Consider the following 15,638-nt stretch of genomic DNA (forward strand, 5'->3'; position numbering starts at 1 on the left):
ATGCGATCCAGATCCTAAACACATTGCCGTCAATGGGTGCGCTAACGGACCCGTTGCATGGCGTAACTTGTGACAATCACGCCATGCAGCGTACTCCTTTAGCGTTAACCCATTAACGCTTAGTGAACCTATTCGTAACGCACTGAACATCACTAAAGGAGGAGGGGTCTGCATTATACCACATCAAAGAACAATAAACGTTGAGGGGTGACCATTATTACACCGTACTGCAGATCAATGCACGGTCAGGGGTCTGCATTATTATACCGCACTGATCATCAATAAACGGTGAGGGGGGATCATTATTATTCCGCACTATAGATCTATAAACGGTCATGGTGGAGCATTGAGTGGAGCACTTAAATACGTGGCACTGAAATACGTGGCACTGAAATACGTGGCACGTGGCAATGAAATACGTGTTACTGAAATACGTGGCACGTGGCAATGAAATACGTGGTACGTGGCACTGAAATACGTGGCAATGAAATACGTGGTACGTGGCACTGAAATACGTGGCACTGAAATACGTTGCACATGGCACTGAAATACGTGGTACGTGGCACTGAAATACGTGGCACTGAAATACATGGCACGTGGCACTGAAATACGTGGCACGTGGCACTGAAATACATGGCACGTGGCACTGAAATACGTGGCACTGAAATACGTGGCACGTGGCACTGAAATACGTGGCACTGAAATACGTGACACGTGGCACTGAAATACGTGGCACGTGGCAATGAAATACGTGGTACGTGGCAATGAAGTACGTGGCACTGAAATACGTGGCACTGAAATACGTTGCACATGGCACTGAAATACGTGGTACGTGGCACTGAAATACGTGGCACTGAAATACGTGGCACGTGGCACTGAAATACGTGGCACGTGGCACTGAAATACGTGGCACGTGGCACTGAAATACGTGGCACTGAAATACGTGGCACGTGGCACTGAAATACGTGGCACGTGGCACTGAAATACGTGGCACGTGGCACTGAAATACGTGGCACTGAAATACGTGGCACTGAAATACGTGGCACTGAAATACGTGGCACGTGGCACTGAAATACGTGGCACGTGGCACTGAAATACGTGGCACTGAAATACGTGGCACTGAAATACGTGGCACGTGGCAATGAAATACGTGGTACGTGGCACTGAAATACGTGGCAATGAAATACGTGGTACGTGGCACTGAAATACGTGGCACTGAAATACGTTGCACATGGCACTGAAATACGTGGTACGTGGCACTGAAATACGTGGCACTGAAATACGTGGCACTGAAATACGTGGCACGTGGCACTGAAATACGTGGCACGTGGCACTGAAATACGTGACACGTGGCACTGAAATACGTGGCACTGAAATACGTGGCACGTGGCACTGAAATACGTGGCACGTGGCACTGAAATACGTGGCACGTGGCACTGAAATACGTGACACGTGGCACTGAAATACGTGACACGTGGCACTGAAATACGTGGCACGTGGCACTGAAATACGTGGCACTGAAATACGTTGCACTGAGTGCCACGTGCCACGTCAGTGCCACGTATTTCAGTGCCACGTATTTCAGTGCCACGTATTTCAGTGCCACGTATTTCAGTGCCACGTATTTCAGTGCCACGTATTTCAGTGCCACGTACCACGTATTTCAGTGCCATGTGCAACGTATTTCAGTGCCACGTATTTCAGTACCACGTATTTCATTGCCACGTATTTCAGTGCCACGTGCCACGTATTTCAGTGCCACGTACCACGTATTTCAGTGCCACGTACCACGTATTTCAGTGCCACGTATTTCAGTGCCACGTGCCACGTATTTCAGTGCCACGTGCCACGTATTTCAGTGCCACGTATTTCAGTGCCACGTACCACGTATTTCAGTGCCATGTGCAACGTATTTCAGTGCCACGTATTTCAGTGCCACGTACCACGTATTTCATTGCCACGTATTTCAGTGCCACGTACCACGTATTTCATTGCCACGTGCCACGTATTTCAGTGACACGTATTTCATTGCCACGTGCCACGTATTTCAGTGCCACGTATTTCAGTGCCACGTATTTAAGTGCTCCACTCAATGCTCCACCATGACCGTTTATAGATCTATAGTGCGGAATAATAATGATCCCCCCTCACCGTTTATTGATGATCAGTGCGGTATAATAATGCAGACCCCTGACCGTGCATTGATCTGCAGTACGGTGTAATAATGGTCACCCCTCAACGTTTATTGTTCTTTGATGTGGTATAATGCAGACCCCTCCTCCTTTAGTGATGTTCAGTGCGTTACGAATAGGTTCACTAAGCGTTAATGGGTTAACGCTAAAGGAGTACGCTGCATGGCGTGATTGTCGCAAGTTACGCCATGCAACGGGTCCGTTAGCGCACCCATTGACGGCAATGTGTTTAGGATCTGGATCGCATCGCTAGCGCATGCCATTTTTTAGGCACGCCCTTGCGATGTGCCGTTATTTTCAGTCGGACCTCAGATGCTGCTTTCAGCGTCCCAGCTCCGTTCCTCGCTAGCGCAGATCGTGGATCTGCGATAGCGGGATCGGCAAAAGCAATCCCGCTAAAGACATTGCGCTGGTGCAATACGCTAGCTATATTCGCAAAACGTATTGCCTGAACGCAATGTAAACCTATAATGCTCCCCCAAAAAACAGTATTGATCATCAGTGCTTTGTAATTTATGGCCACCCACACAAGTACCAAATTTTCATTGCTGCTGGTGTAAATATGCATTTGCATTAAAACATACAAACACATAGAGAGAGACAAAGCACACAGCAGCTTGCCGCCATATACACTAATCCTCACCAGATTTTGGAATCTGGCAGCCGAAAATAATGCCGGAAGGCGGGGGAGCAGGGGGAACGTCAGACAAGGGAGAACGTCCGAGCTGGGGGAGGGCCTGAACAGCGCAGTGCAGTGCGCATGCCCAGGAATGCCAGCCCCGCAGTGTGCATAATGAATAACACAGTGCGGGGCGGGGATTCAGTAACAGGGCGGCCGCACTGCCCGCACAGACGCAGTCAGGCACCCTGCGTGTGAGTGATGACGGCCAAAGAAGACTGCGCAGGCCCCAGGCAGGCACGCACAGCGCAGGCGCCGGATTTGAAGCAACAACGCGAAGGGGGCGGGTACCATCGGCCCTGAAGAGAAGAGTGACGGCAGTTTGAAGATTCATAGAGGACGCTTCGGACCGCCTCCCGGTACAATCGCTGGTACGTTTGGCCAATTTTTAAAACGTTTTATTGCGGTAATAACTTAATCAAAAACTAAAAGAGCCACCTTGTTAGACTGCAGCATTACTGCTGCAAAAGGTGGCTCTTTTAGTTTATAACGCCTGGGGGGGGGTGACAGTGGCCCTTTAAATGCTTAGGAAACCTTTAAAGGTGTTTTTTGTTAATTATTCTAATTTAGTGAGATAATGACTTTTGGGTTTTCATTGGCTGTAAGCCATAATCATCAACATTAACAGAAATAAACACTTGAAATAATCACTGTTTGTAATGATTCTATATATTATGAGACTCACTTTTTCTATTGAAGAACTGAAATAAATTAACTTGTAGATAATGATATTCTACTTTTGGGAGCAGCACCTGTAGTTTCCTATCTTTAGCTTTGTGTAAAAATATTCTAAGGGCTTTTTTTTTTTTCAGATGAAAAACTGACTGCTTTTTATACGACAGTTTGAACCCTAACACAGATATTAGAATACCTTCATAATATAATGTTCTGTCCATAATATCTAGTACTAGAAACAGTAGAGAGGTTAACTATTCCTTTCCTTTATTTTGACTACAAAACATGTTGCAAATGCCAAAATGACCAGGTATTGAAAGAAAAAATGTTTTAAATATTTCTGACTTGAAATACCAGTTTGTCATGTCAGTAAATATGAATTTAGCATATAATTAAGTGTAATAGTTTCATTCGTCAACACATGGGTTGTAAAATCTCTGGGTGTGATTTCTATAGTATACATTGATGATGATGATCATAACATCTGCATACAATGTGTTGTATTCTAGCAAACCTCTCCTAGAGACCCAATCTGTAATGTTTAGGTCCTCTTTTCAGCAGTTTTGCTTCACCGTTTATTCATACCATTGACATCTGCCATTCTCAATATATTAGACTACTCTTTTCATTGCCTTTTAGAGACTAGACATGACTTATATGCTGGGAAACGCAATCATGGGCAAGTTCTCCATTTGCCTGAAGTTTTTATGAAACCTGTTGAGATTTTCACTGTACTATTTCATTTCTCGTCTCCATATTTGACGTACAAGGAAGCAATTTAGCAATTATATTGCTATGATTGAGCAAGCAAATATTAGTAACTACCTTGAGACCTCAGATTTAATTTTTTGTATGTTTTGTAAAATTTTCTAAAAAGTTGCCTATTTTACTTAGCATTTGCATTGATTAAAATATTACGAGGAAATGAGAAATGCATGTAAATATAAAGAAGAAAGATGGCATACAAAAGGATGCAATGGGATGTCTCCTCATAAGGTGGACATGAGAGGACGACAGTTGCTGCTTTTTATATACAAACTAAATTCAGCAAATTAACAAAAATGTGAAAAATGTATAGAGGTGTATAACATGCGTTTTACTTTAGGCAGTATAATCTTAGGGTCCTTTTACATGTGTACTGCGTACCAATTAATGATGTATGAACTGACACTCATTTACTTTTTTACTATAGTAGCAATCAAAATCATTGGGAGATGCTGTAGAGAAACAATAACTTTCACGTTCACATAAAGAGGGATTTATTGATTGCTTGATCACTGGGCATTTTTACACAGGGCAGTGATTACAAACGTTCATATAGGCAACTACTGCCCTGTGTAAAAGTAACTAACTGTTGAATTATTTTCTATTACTGTTTAGTCATCCAAAATATTTGTTGATGTGTTAGGTAATATGTATTCCACTGAAAACAAAGGTGTTGGTTTAGAAATCTGTTTTCTCCTGACTCTTAAATGTTGAATTCGGGTTGTGTATTCAGATGTTAAATCTACCGTAACGTAAGATTTCTACAAAATTACACAACTCTTAGGACCAAGGGTTGCAAGTATGTGTATATAGTTGTTCAAAAATGGTTGCTTTGAGCCCGCAGTCCTTGAATGGAGTCATGTAACCTTGAAATAAAGTCAAAGAAAATATCTGACAGCCATATATTTAAAGGGAATCTGTCAGCAGGTGTGTGCTATTTAATCTGAGAGCAACATAATATCGAGCAAGTGAGACTGATTCTAAGGTCGGAGTCACACTACCGTATAATACGGACGAGTGCTATGCTATAAAAAATCGCATAGCACTCAAACCAATGTTAATTTATGGGGCAGCTCCCATCATCCTTTTTTTTTCTCGGCCATATTATACGTGCGAGAGAAATCGCAGTATTCTGCGATTTTCACTGTATATCGTCCGAGACTCACAAAGGAAAGTCTATGGGTGCGAGAAAAACTCACACACCACACGGACTATCAGTGTGACTGGTGGGAAATACGCACTTGTGTCCTTTAGAAAAGCCGGTAATTCTGTGCGGTGTACAGTAAAATCACACTGACAGGTTAAAATAGAATAAATAAAATAAATATATACACATAGTTTGTATGTATGTATGTATGTGTGTGTGTGTATATATATATATATATATATATACATACATACATACGCTCACCGGCCACTTTATTAGGTACACCTGTCCAACTTCTTGTTAACACTTAATTTCTAATCAGCCAATCACATGGCGGCAACTCAGTGCATTTAGGCATGTAGACATGGTCAAGACAATCTCCTGCAGTTCAAACCGAGCATCAGTATGGGGAAGAAAGGTGATTTGAGTGCCTTTGAACGTGGCATGGTTGTTGGTGCCAGAAGGGCTGGTCTGAGTATTTCAGAAACTGCTGATCTACTGGGATTTTCACGCACAACCATCTCTAGGGTTTACAGAGAATGGTCCGAAAAAGAAAAAAAATCCAGTGAGCGGCAGTTCTGTGGGCGGAAATGCCTTGTTGATGCCAGAGGTCAGAGGAGAATGGGCAGACTGGTTCGAGCTGATAGAAAGGCAACAGTGACTCAAATCGCCACCCGTTACAACCAAGGTAGGCCTAAGAGCATCTCTGAACGCACAGTGCGTTGAACTTTGAGGCAGATGGGCTACAGCAGCAGAAGACCACACCGGGTACCACTCCTTTCAGCTAAGAACAGGAAACTGAGGCTACAATTTGTACAAGCTCATCGAAATTGGACAGTAGAAGATTGGAAAAACGTTGCTTGGTCTGATGAGTCTCGATTTCTGCTGCGACATTCGGATGGTAGGGTCAGAATTTGGCGTAAACAACATGAAAGCATGGATCCATCCTGCCTTGTATGGAGCATCTTTGGGATGTGCAGCCGACAAATCTGCGGCAACTGTGTGATGCCATCATGTCAATATGGACCAAAATCTCTGAGGAATGCTTCCAGCACCTTGTTGAATCTATGCCACGAAGAATTGAGGCAGTTCTGAAGGCAAAAGGGGGTCCAACCCGTTACTAGCATGGTGTACCTAATAAAGTGGCCGGTGAGTGTATATATATATATATACACTGGATTGTGGCCCGATTCTAACGCATCGGGTATTCTAGAATATGCATGTCCCCGTAGTATATGGACAATGATGATTCCAGAATTCGCGGCAGACTGTACCCGTTGCTGATTGGTCGAGGCAACCTTTATGACATCATCGTCGCCATGGCAACCATTATGACATCTACGTCGATACTGTGCCCGTCGCTGATTGGTTTAGGCGAATTCGCGGCAGACTGTGCCCGTCGCTGATTGGTCGAGGCAACCTTTATGACATCGTCGCCATGGCAACCATTATGACATCTACGTCGATACTGTGCCCGTCGCTGATTGGTCGAGGCAAATTCGCGGCAGACTGTGCCCGTCGCTGATTGGTCGAGGCAACCTTTATGACATCATAATCGCCATGCTGTGCCCGTCGCTGATTGGTCGAGGCCTATTCTAGAATATGCATGTCCCCGTAGTATATGGACAATGATGATTCCAGAATTCGCGGCAGACTGTGCCCGTCACTGATTGGTCGAGGCAACCTTTATGACATCGTCGCCATGGCAACCATTATGACATCTACGTCGATACTGTGCCCGTCGCTGATTGGTCGAGGCGAATTCGCGGCAGACTGTGCCCGTCGCTGATTGGTCGAGGCAACCTTTATGACATCATCGCCATGCTGTGCCCGTCGCTGATTGGTCGAGGCCTGGCGGCCTCGACCAATCAGAGACGCGGGATTTCCAGGACAGACAGACAGAAAAACCCTTAGACAATTATATATGTATATATGTGTGTTTGTATGTATATATATATATATATATATATATATATCTATCTCCAGAAAAGGAAAAAAAAGGTATTGGGTGGCACTGCCTACAACGATTAATCCACCGCTACAGGATGTATAATGATCCAGCATTGAACACAGCAGCCTGTGAATCCTGGTTTGGGGTGCACCTCTGCAAAAGTCATCGATAGTCCAATAAATAAGTAAAAAGATGAGGGCACTCACAAATCTTCTCAGGATACAAACTTTATTGAAAAATTGTTCACATTAATTCCATGGCCAGAGCTACTAGAGCCTTAGCTCTTGTGAGCAGGGGAGAACCAAGACGACGGCCGTTTCGTGCTGTGCCTGCACTTCTACGTACAGTAAACCATTGCATATCCGTTAGTTTTTTTATATGTCCCTCACTACTAATGTTAGTAGTGTGTGTGTAAAATTTTGGAGCTGTAGGTGTTAAATTAAAGGATTAATTCACGGAGAAAACTGGCGTGGGCTCCCGCGCAATTTTCTCTGCCAGAGCGGGAAAGCCAATGACTGTGGGCAGAGATTACGATACGATACACTTTATTGATCCCGGGGGAAATTAAGGTATTACAGCAGCAATACAAACAGCAGTACATAAAATATTAGGACACAAATCTTGCACATGTATACCAACATTACATAACAAATAAATGTAGGTACAGTAGTTCAGGTATATAAGTCACTGTTAATTGACATTGGTACACCTGCAATCAGTCATTGTTGTCTACCACCATTAGGAAATTATTATACTTCCCCATAGCAGTAGGTGCAAACGATTTCCTGTATTTCTCCTTCTTGCAACTTAGTAGGCTTAGACGGCTGCTGAATGTGCTCTTCTGCTTAACTCCTTAATCCCATATGATGTACTATCCCGTCAAGGTGACCTGGGACTTAATTCCCAGTGATGGGATAGTACGTCATATGCGATCGGCCGCGCTCACGGGGGGATCGCGGCCGGGTGTCAGCTGACTATCGCAGCTGACTTCCGGCACTATGTGCCAGGAGCGGTCACGGACCGCTCCCGGCACATTAACCCCTGGCACACTGCGATCAAACATGATCGCAGTGATCCGGCGGTACAGGGAAGCATCGCGCAGGGAGGGGGCTCCCTGCGGGCTTCCCTGAGACGATCGGTACAAGGCAATGTGCTCACCTTGTACCGAGCGTCTCCTCCCTGCAGGCCCCGGATCCCAAATGGCCTCGGGGCTACTTCCGGGTCCTGCAGGAAGGTGGCTTACCAAGTGCCAGAGCAGGCGCTGGTAAGCCAGGAGCAGGGCACGTCAGATCGCTGATCTGACACAGTACTCTGCAAAGGGTCAGATCAGCGATCTGTCACTATACAGTGATGTCCCCCCTGGGACAAAGTAAAAAAAAAAAAAAAAATTTAAATGTGTAAAAAAAATAAATAAAAAAAAATCCTAAATAAAGAAAAAAAAATATTGTTCCCATAAATACATTTCTTTATCTAAATAAAAAAACAAAAGAATAAAAGTACACATTTAGTATCGCCGGTCCGTAACGACACGACCTATAAAACTGTCCCACTAGTTAACCCCTTCAGTGAACACTGTAAAAGAGGCAAAAAACAACGCTTTATTATCATACCGCCGAAGCAAAAAAATAAGTTATATTCCTCAGAATAAAGCGATGCAAAAATAATTATTTTTTCTATAAAATAGTTTTTATCGTATAAAAGCGCCAAAACATAAAAAAATTATGTAAATGAGGTATCGCTGTAATCGTACTGACCCAAAGAATAAAACTGCTTTATCCATTTTACCAAACGTGGAATGGTAAAAAAGAAATTCATGAATAGCTGGTTTTTGGTCATTCTGCCTCACAAAAATCGGAATAAAAAGCGATCAAAAAATGTCACATGCCCAAAAATGGTACCAATGAAAACGTCAACTCGTCCCGCAAAAAACAAGACCTCACATGACTCTGTGGACCAAAATATGGAAAAATTATAGGTCTCAAAATGTGGTAATGCAAAAAATATTTTTTGCAATAAAAAGCGTCCTTTAGTGTGTGACAGCTGTCAATCATAAAAATCCGCTAAAAACCCACTATAAAAGTAAATCAAACCCCCCTTCATCACCCCCTTATTTAGGGAAAATTAAAAAAATGTATTTCCATTTTCCCATTAGGGCTAGGGCTAGGTTTGGGGTAAGGGGTGGGGCTAGGGTTAGGGCTACAGTTAGGGTTGGGGCTAAAGTTAGTGTTAGGGTTGGGGCTAAAGTTAGGGTTAGGGTTTGGATTACACTTACAGTTGGGATTAGGGTTAGGGGTGTGTCAGAGTTAGGGGTGTGGTTAGGGTTATGGTTGGGATAAGGGTTAGGGGTGTGTTTGGGATATGGTTTCAGTTAGAATTGGAGGTTTCCACTGTTTAGGCACATCAGGGCTCTCCAAACACGACATGGCGTCCAATCTCAATTCCAGCCGATTCTGCGTTGAAAAAGTAAAACAGTGCTCCTTCCCTTCCGAGCTCTCCCATGTGGGGTATCAGTGTACTCCGGACAAATTGGACAGCAACTATTGGGGTTCAATTTCTCTTGTTACCCTTGGGAAAATAAAAATTTGGGGAGCTAAAAAAACATTTTTGTGGGGAAAAAAAATGATTTTTTATTTTCACGACTCTGCGTTATAAACTGTAGTGAAACACTTGGGGGTTCAAAGTTTTCACAACACATCTAGATAAGTTCATTGGGGGGGTCTAGTTTCTAATATGGGGTCACTTGTGGGGGATTTCTACTGATTAGGTGCATCAGGGGCTCTGCAAATGCAACGTGACGCCTGCAGACCAATCCATCTAAGTCTGCATTCCAAATGGCGCTCCTTCCCTTCCGAGCTCTGCCATGCGCCCAAACGGTGGTTCCCCCCACATATTGGGGTGTCAGCGTACTCAGGACAAATTGAACAACTTTTAGGGTCCAATTTCTCCTGTTACCTTTGGAAAAATACAAAACAGGGGGCTAAAAATTATTTTTGTGGGAAAAAAATGATTTTTTATTTTCACGACTCTGCGTTATAAACTGTAGTGAAACACTTGGGGGTTCAAAGTTTTCACAACACATCTATATAAGTTCCTTAGGGGTTCTACTTTCCAAAATGGTGTCACTTGTGGGGGGTTTCAATGTTTAGGCAATTTTGCATTGAAAAGTCAAATGGCGCTCCTTCCCTTCCGAGCTCTGCCATGTGCCCAAACAGTGGTTTACCCCCACATATGGGGTATCGGCGTACTCAGAACAAATGGCACAACAACTTTTGGGGTCCAATTTCTTCTCTTACCCTTGGGAAAATAAAAAATTGGGGGCGAAAAGATAATTTTTGTGAAAAAATATGATTTATTTTTACGGCTCTGCATTATAAACTTCTGTGAAGCACTTGGTGGGTCAAAGTGCTCACCACACATCTAGATAAGTTCCTTAGGGGGTCTACTTTCCAAAATGGTGTCACTTGTGGGGGGTTTCAATGTTTAGGCACATCAGGGGCTCTCCAAACGCAACATGGCGTCCCATCTCAATTCCAGTCAATTTTGCATTGAAAAGTCAAACGGCGCTCCTTCCCTTCCGAGCTCTGCCATGCACCCAAACAGTGGTTTACCCCCACATATGGGGTATCCGCATACTCGGGACAAATTGTACAACAACTTTTGGGGTCCATTTTCTCCTGTTACCCTTGGTAAAATAAAACAAAATGGAGCTGAAGTAAATTTTTTGTGAAAAAAAGTTAAATGTTCATTTTTTTTTTTTTTTCAAACATTCCAATAATTCCTGCAAATCACCTAAATGGTTAATAATCTTCTTGAATGTGGTTTTGAGCACCTTGAGGGGTGCAGTTTTCTAGAATGGTGTCACACTTGGTTATTTTCTATCATATATACCCCTCAAAATGACTTCAAACGTGATGTGGTCCCTAAAAAATATTGATGTTGTAAAAATGAGAAATTGCTGGTCAACTTTTAACCCTTATAACTCCCTAACAAAAAAAAAATTTGGTTCCAAAATTGTGCTGACATAAAGTAGACATGTGGGAAATGTTACTTATTAATTATTTTGTGTGACATATTTCTGTGATTTAAGGGCATAAAAATTCAAAGTTGGAAAATTGCAAAATTTTCAAAATTTTCGCCAAATTTCCATTTTTTTCACAAATAAACACAAGTTATATTGAAGAAATGTTACCACTATCATGATACCGTACAATATGTCACGAGAAAACAATGTCAGTCACCAAGATCCGTTGAAGCGTTCCAGAGTTATAACCTCATAAAGGGACAGTGGTCAGAATTGTAAAAATTGGCCCTGTCATTAACGTGCAAACCACCCTTGGGGCTTAAGGGGTTAAAGAACAGCTCGTATAGTGGGTATGTATTATTGATCATTATAGCCCTTCTTCTGAATTCTATCCTCCAATACCTCCTCAAAAGAGTCCAGATGGAGGCCAACAACCGCGCTTGCCTTCTTGAGAAGTTTGTTGAGCTCATTAGCGTCAAATACTCGCACACTACTGCCCCAGCATATGATAGCAAAAAAAAGGTGCTTGCCAGTGGTAGAACATTTCCAGCATTTTACTGCACACATTGAACTACCTGAGCTTCTAAGAAAGTAGTCTGCTCATTCCCTTCTTGTAAGCCTTTTCTGTATGACACCTCTAATCGAGTTTACTGTCAAGGTGAACCCCCAAATATTTGTAGCTCTCAACATTCTCAACCTCCTGGCCAGCAATATTGATCGTTAAGTAATCCTCCTTTTTCCTTCTATAACTCACCACCGACTCCTTGGTTTTCTTTACATGTAGTTCTAGACAGTCCTGCACCAATCCACAAAGTCAGAAACCACCCTTCTATATTCCTCCTCCCCCAAATGCCCCCTACAATCACTGAGTCATCTGAGAATTTTTGGAGATGACAAAAATCTGATTTATAGTGAAAGTCAGCTGTATACAATGTGAAGAGGAATGGCGACAGCACTGTACCTTGAGGGGCTCCAACACTGCTCCATACGCTGCCAGATACCACCTCCCCCATCCTTACAAACTGCGGCATGTCCGTCAGGTAGTTGCTTATCCAGTTCACCATCATCTCATCCACTGCCATATCAGTCAGCTTATTTCGTAGTAGGGGCGGCTGTAAGGTATTGAAAGCACTTGAGAAGTCAAAGAACATGGTGCGCACTACAGATCCATTAATAGCCTAGAGAGGGACCATGGTTATTGGCCCCCCTGGCTAGAAACATCTGCCCCAGCCACCCCAGAAAAGGCACATCTGTAAGATGCATCAATTCTGGCACTTAGCCTCTCTCTTCCCATTGCCCTGTAGGGAAAGCATATGGGAGTAGTAAGGGGTTAATGTCACCTTGCTATTGTAAGGTGACATTAAACCTGGTTAATAAAGACACCTATCCATTACTAATCCTATAGTAGTCAAAGGGTTAAAAATAATACACACATTAAGAAGTCTTTTAATTAATTATACACAGGTTTTCCATCTTTATTACACTCTCAATCCAAGCGAAGCCCTCTTTCTTTCTTCAAAAATCAAAAAGCAACAATATCCCATACCTGTCTGCCATACAGTCAAGTCCCACGCTGCTATATATCTCAAGGGGTTAAATACTTTATAACAGGGAGCGATGCTAATGCTACTGCCCCGACTGTAAACCACTGAGGAATGAAAGAAAAGCTGCTTGAGCAGCCTCCCCACCTGACAGGTCATGAACTCATTAGCATGGGAATGTTTCTGAACAATTCATTGTCATGTAATAATAAATAATATTTATTTTTATATAGCGCTAACATTCTGCAGCGCTTTACAGTTTTGTGCACATCATCGCTGTCACCAGTGGGGCTCACAATCTAAATTCCCTATCAGTATGTCTTTCGAATGTGGGAGGAAACCGGAGTACCCGGAGGAAGCCCACTCAAACACAGGGAGAACATACAAACTCCTTGCAGATGTTGTCCTTGGTGTCATGTCTTCTCTCTCTTACCCCCACCCTTTAATTCACTATCAACTTCTCTCCCCCACATTCAATACATCATGAACTCTCCCCCATCCTCAATTTATCATTATTTGTTGCCCCACCCTAATTCATCATTTGTTGGCCCCCACCCTCAATTCATCATTTACTGTTCCCATCCCCCAGTCTAAATACATCATCATTTACTCTCCCACCCTCAAAATTCATCATTATTTGCTCTACACACCTTCAATTCATCACTTGCTTTCCCCACCCTCCCACGTTCGATTCATCATTTGTAGTCCCCGGTCTCCAATTTTCAATTCATAATTTATGGGAACACTTGTTCAAGCCGTTATTTCCAGTGTACTGGGGGTGTCAAAAGAGTTATCCTTTGTCTAGATGCCTTATGCAGCAAGAGACAGATATCCATGTCTCTTATTCATTAGTAGGGTCGATGCTTGTGTACTAATCATACAACATCGGCCCCTCCATTGCGGTGATGGTTGCACGGTCTCTCCCCCCCACTTCATCATGTGCAGTACCCCTCCCCACAACTTCATCATGTGCAGTCCCCCTTCCCCACTTCATTATGTACAGCCTCCTCCCCACTACATCATGTGCAGCCTCCTCCCCATTACTTCATCATGTGCTGCCTCCTCCCCACTACTTCTTCATGTGCAGCCTCCTCCCCCACTTCATCATGTGTAGTCCCCCCACACAATTATGTGCAGTCCCCCCTCAATCACTTGCAGAAGTTGCAGTCTCCCTCCAACTCCCCCCTCACCCGTTTAATTTATTGTATAAAGAAAAAACAAAAACGTTTTTCATACTTACCTCACTAACGATCCCCAGCAGACGCAGCTCCACTTTTGTTGTCTTCGTACAGGACCTCGCGTACGTGATGACGTCATCGCATACGTGCTGTCGCCTGTCCGGAAGTCCAGAGGGCAAGAGAGCAGGAGCTGCGCAGCCGTCAAGGTTAGACGGCTCTAGAGCGCCTAGAAAGCTCCAACCTCCGAGGTGTGCCCAGCGCACAGTACTTTGTTGCGCGTTGGGGCCCATTGAGCAGAATCATAAGAGGCGGGGCCACTCTGTACTGTTGCTCAACGGGCCCCATGCAGCAGTAAGCGCAGTAAGGCCCTGATGGCGGCCCTAGGTGCGGTAACAATGTGAGACATGTAATGACTGACAGTGTGCTCTCCTGATCTACATGTCTCACATTGGTAACACCCCCTTTCTTTTAAAATAAGCTCTGCAGGCAAATTCTCAGGGAGAGCTATGTCCAGCCTTTAGACTGGCATATAAAATGCAATTGGTGATGAATTCCTGCCTTTTGTGTTGCCATTCTTGCAACTCCCGAATTGAGGACCTATACAGACAAGAGATGGAGCAGTTGTTCAGTGCAGCAAGTCTAGTGGAGTTTTCTAGAGAATGTTGGAATTTTAATCTGGCTGCAATTTGAAGCTTCTCCACTTTGAGCCATGTGTATAACTACTGCAAACACACAGGGAAATTTATTGAACAAATGCAGTAAAAAAACAGAATAGCATCGCTTGGTGTTTCCTTTCTAGATCTAACCTTTTTCAGAGGGGCTTTGGAAAAATAAAGCAGAATTATAATTGGTTAGTGTGGGTAGCTGCTTTTCTTCGCACAGTGCTCTAGTTTTTATAAATGGACACTTTTGAATATTGTAATTTTTGTTTACAGGAATAATTTTGTTGTTCAACTATATTTACAGGCAACCAGTGACCTTCCTTTTGTGCAAAAGCTATTTCGACCAATTGCCAGTGACGGGAAACCTCATACACTTGGTGATTTAATAAAGGAAGTTTGTCCTGCAGCAGTCACTCCAGAAGGTACAAGCTCAGACAATCCTTTTAACAATTACAATTCTAGATTTTGAGGTGTTTGCATTCAATATCTATTACTTTCTTGTCGCCAAAAGTCGAGGTGTAGATGTTTCAGCCACATTAACATTTGTCATGTGGAGGATTATAAAACGAGTAAATACAATTTTAAGAATGAAATGGCTGTAAATGGCAAGTATTGAGGACCTGAGAGAAGATAGTCATAGACATTGCATTAAAGGGAACCAGTATGGATGTTAAACAAATTTTCCTGATATAAGCATGTTTCTAAGTTACCTGACAGGAACCCTTTTTCATAGTAAAAAATAAAAGCAAATCCCTGATATAAGTGTAGGCCCTGTCTCTATTGCTTTTATTTCTTGTCCTTCAATATTTTGGCCTTAACTTATGTTT

General features: G+C 43.1%; 1 protein-coding gene across 3 annotated transcripts in view; it reads left to right on the forward strand.

The window, feature by feature from the left end:
• ATG5 (autophagy related 5) overlaps nt 1-15,638 on the forward strand; it is a 294,450-nt gene that overhangs the window by 243,969 nt on the left and 34,843 nt on the right. For all 3 annotated transcript variants that reach the window (XM_077289635.1, XM_077289634.1, XM_077289636.1), the window contains exon 7: nt 15,116-15,233. In XM_077289635.1, the coding sequence (XP_077145750.1) occupies nt 15,116-15,233 (118 nt within the window). The remainder of the gene's footprint in view (nt 1-15,115; nt 15,234-15,638) is intronic.

The sequence above is a fragment of the Ranitomeya variabilis genome, chromosome 2 (assembly GCF_051348905.1).
Source record: "Ranitomeya variabilis isolate aRanVar5 chromosome 2, aRanVar5.hap1, whole genome shotgun sequence".
NCBI lineage: Eukaryota > Metazoa > Chordata > Amphibia > Anura > Dendrobatidae > Ranitomeya > Ranitomeya variabilis.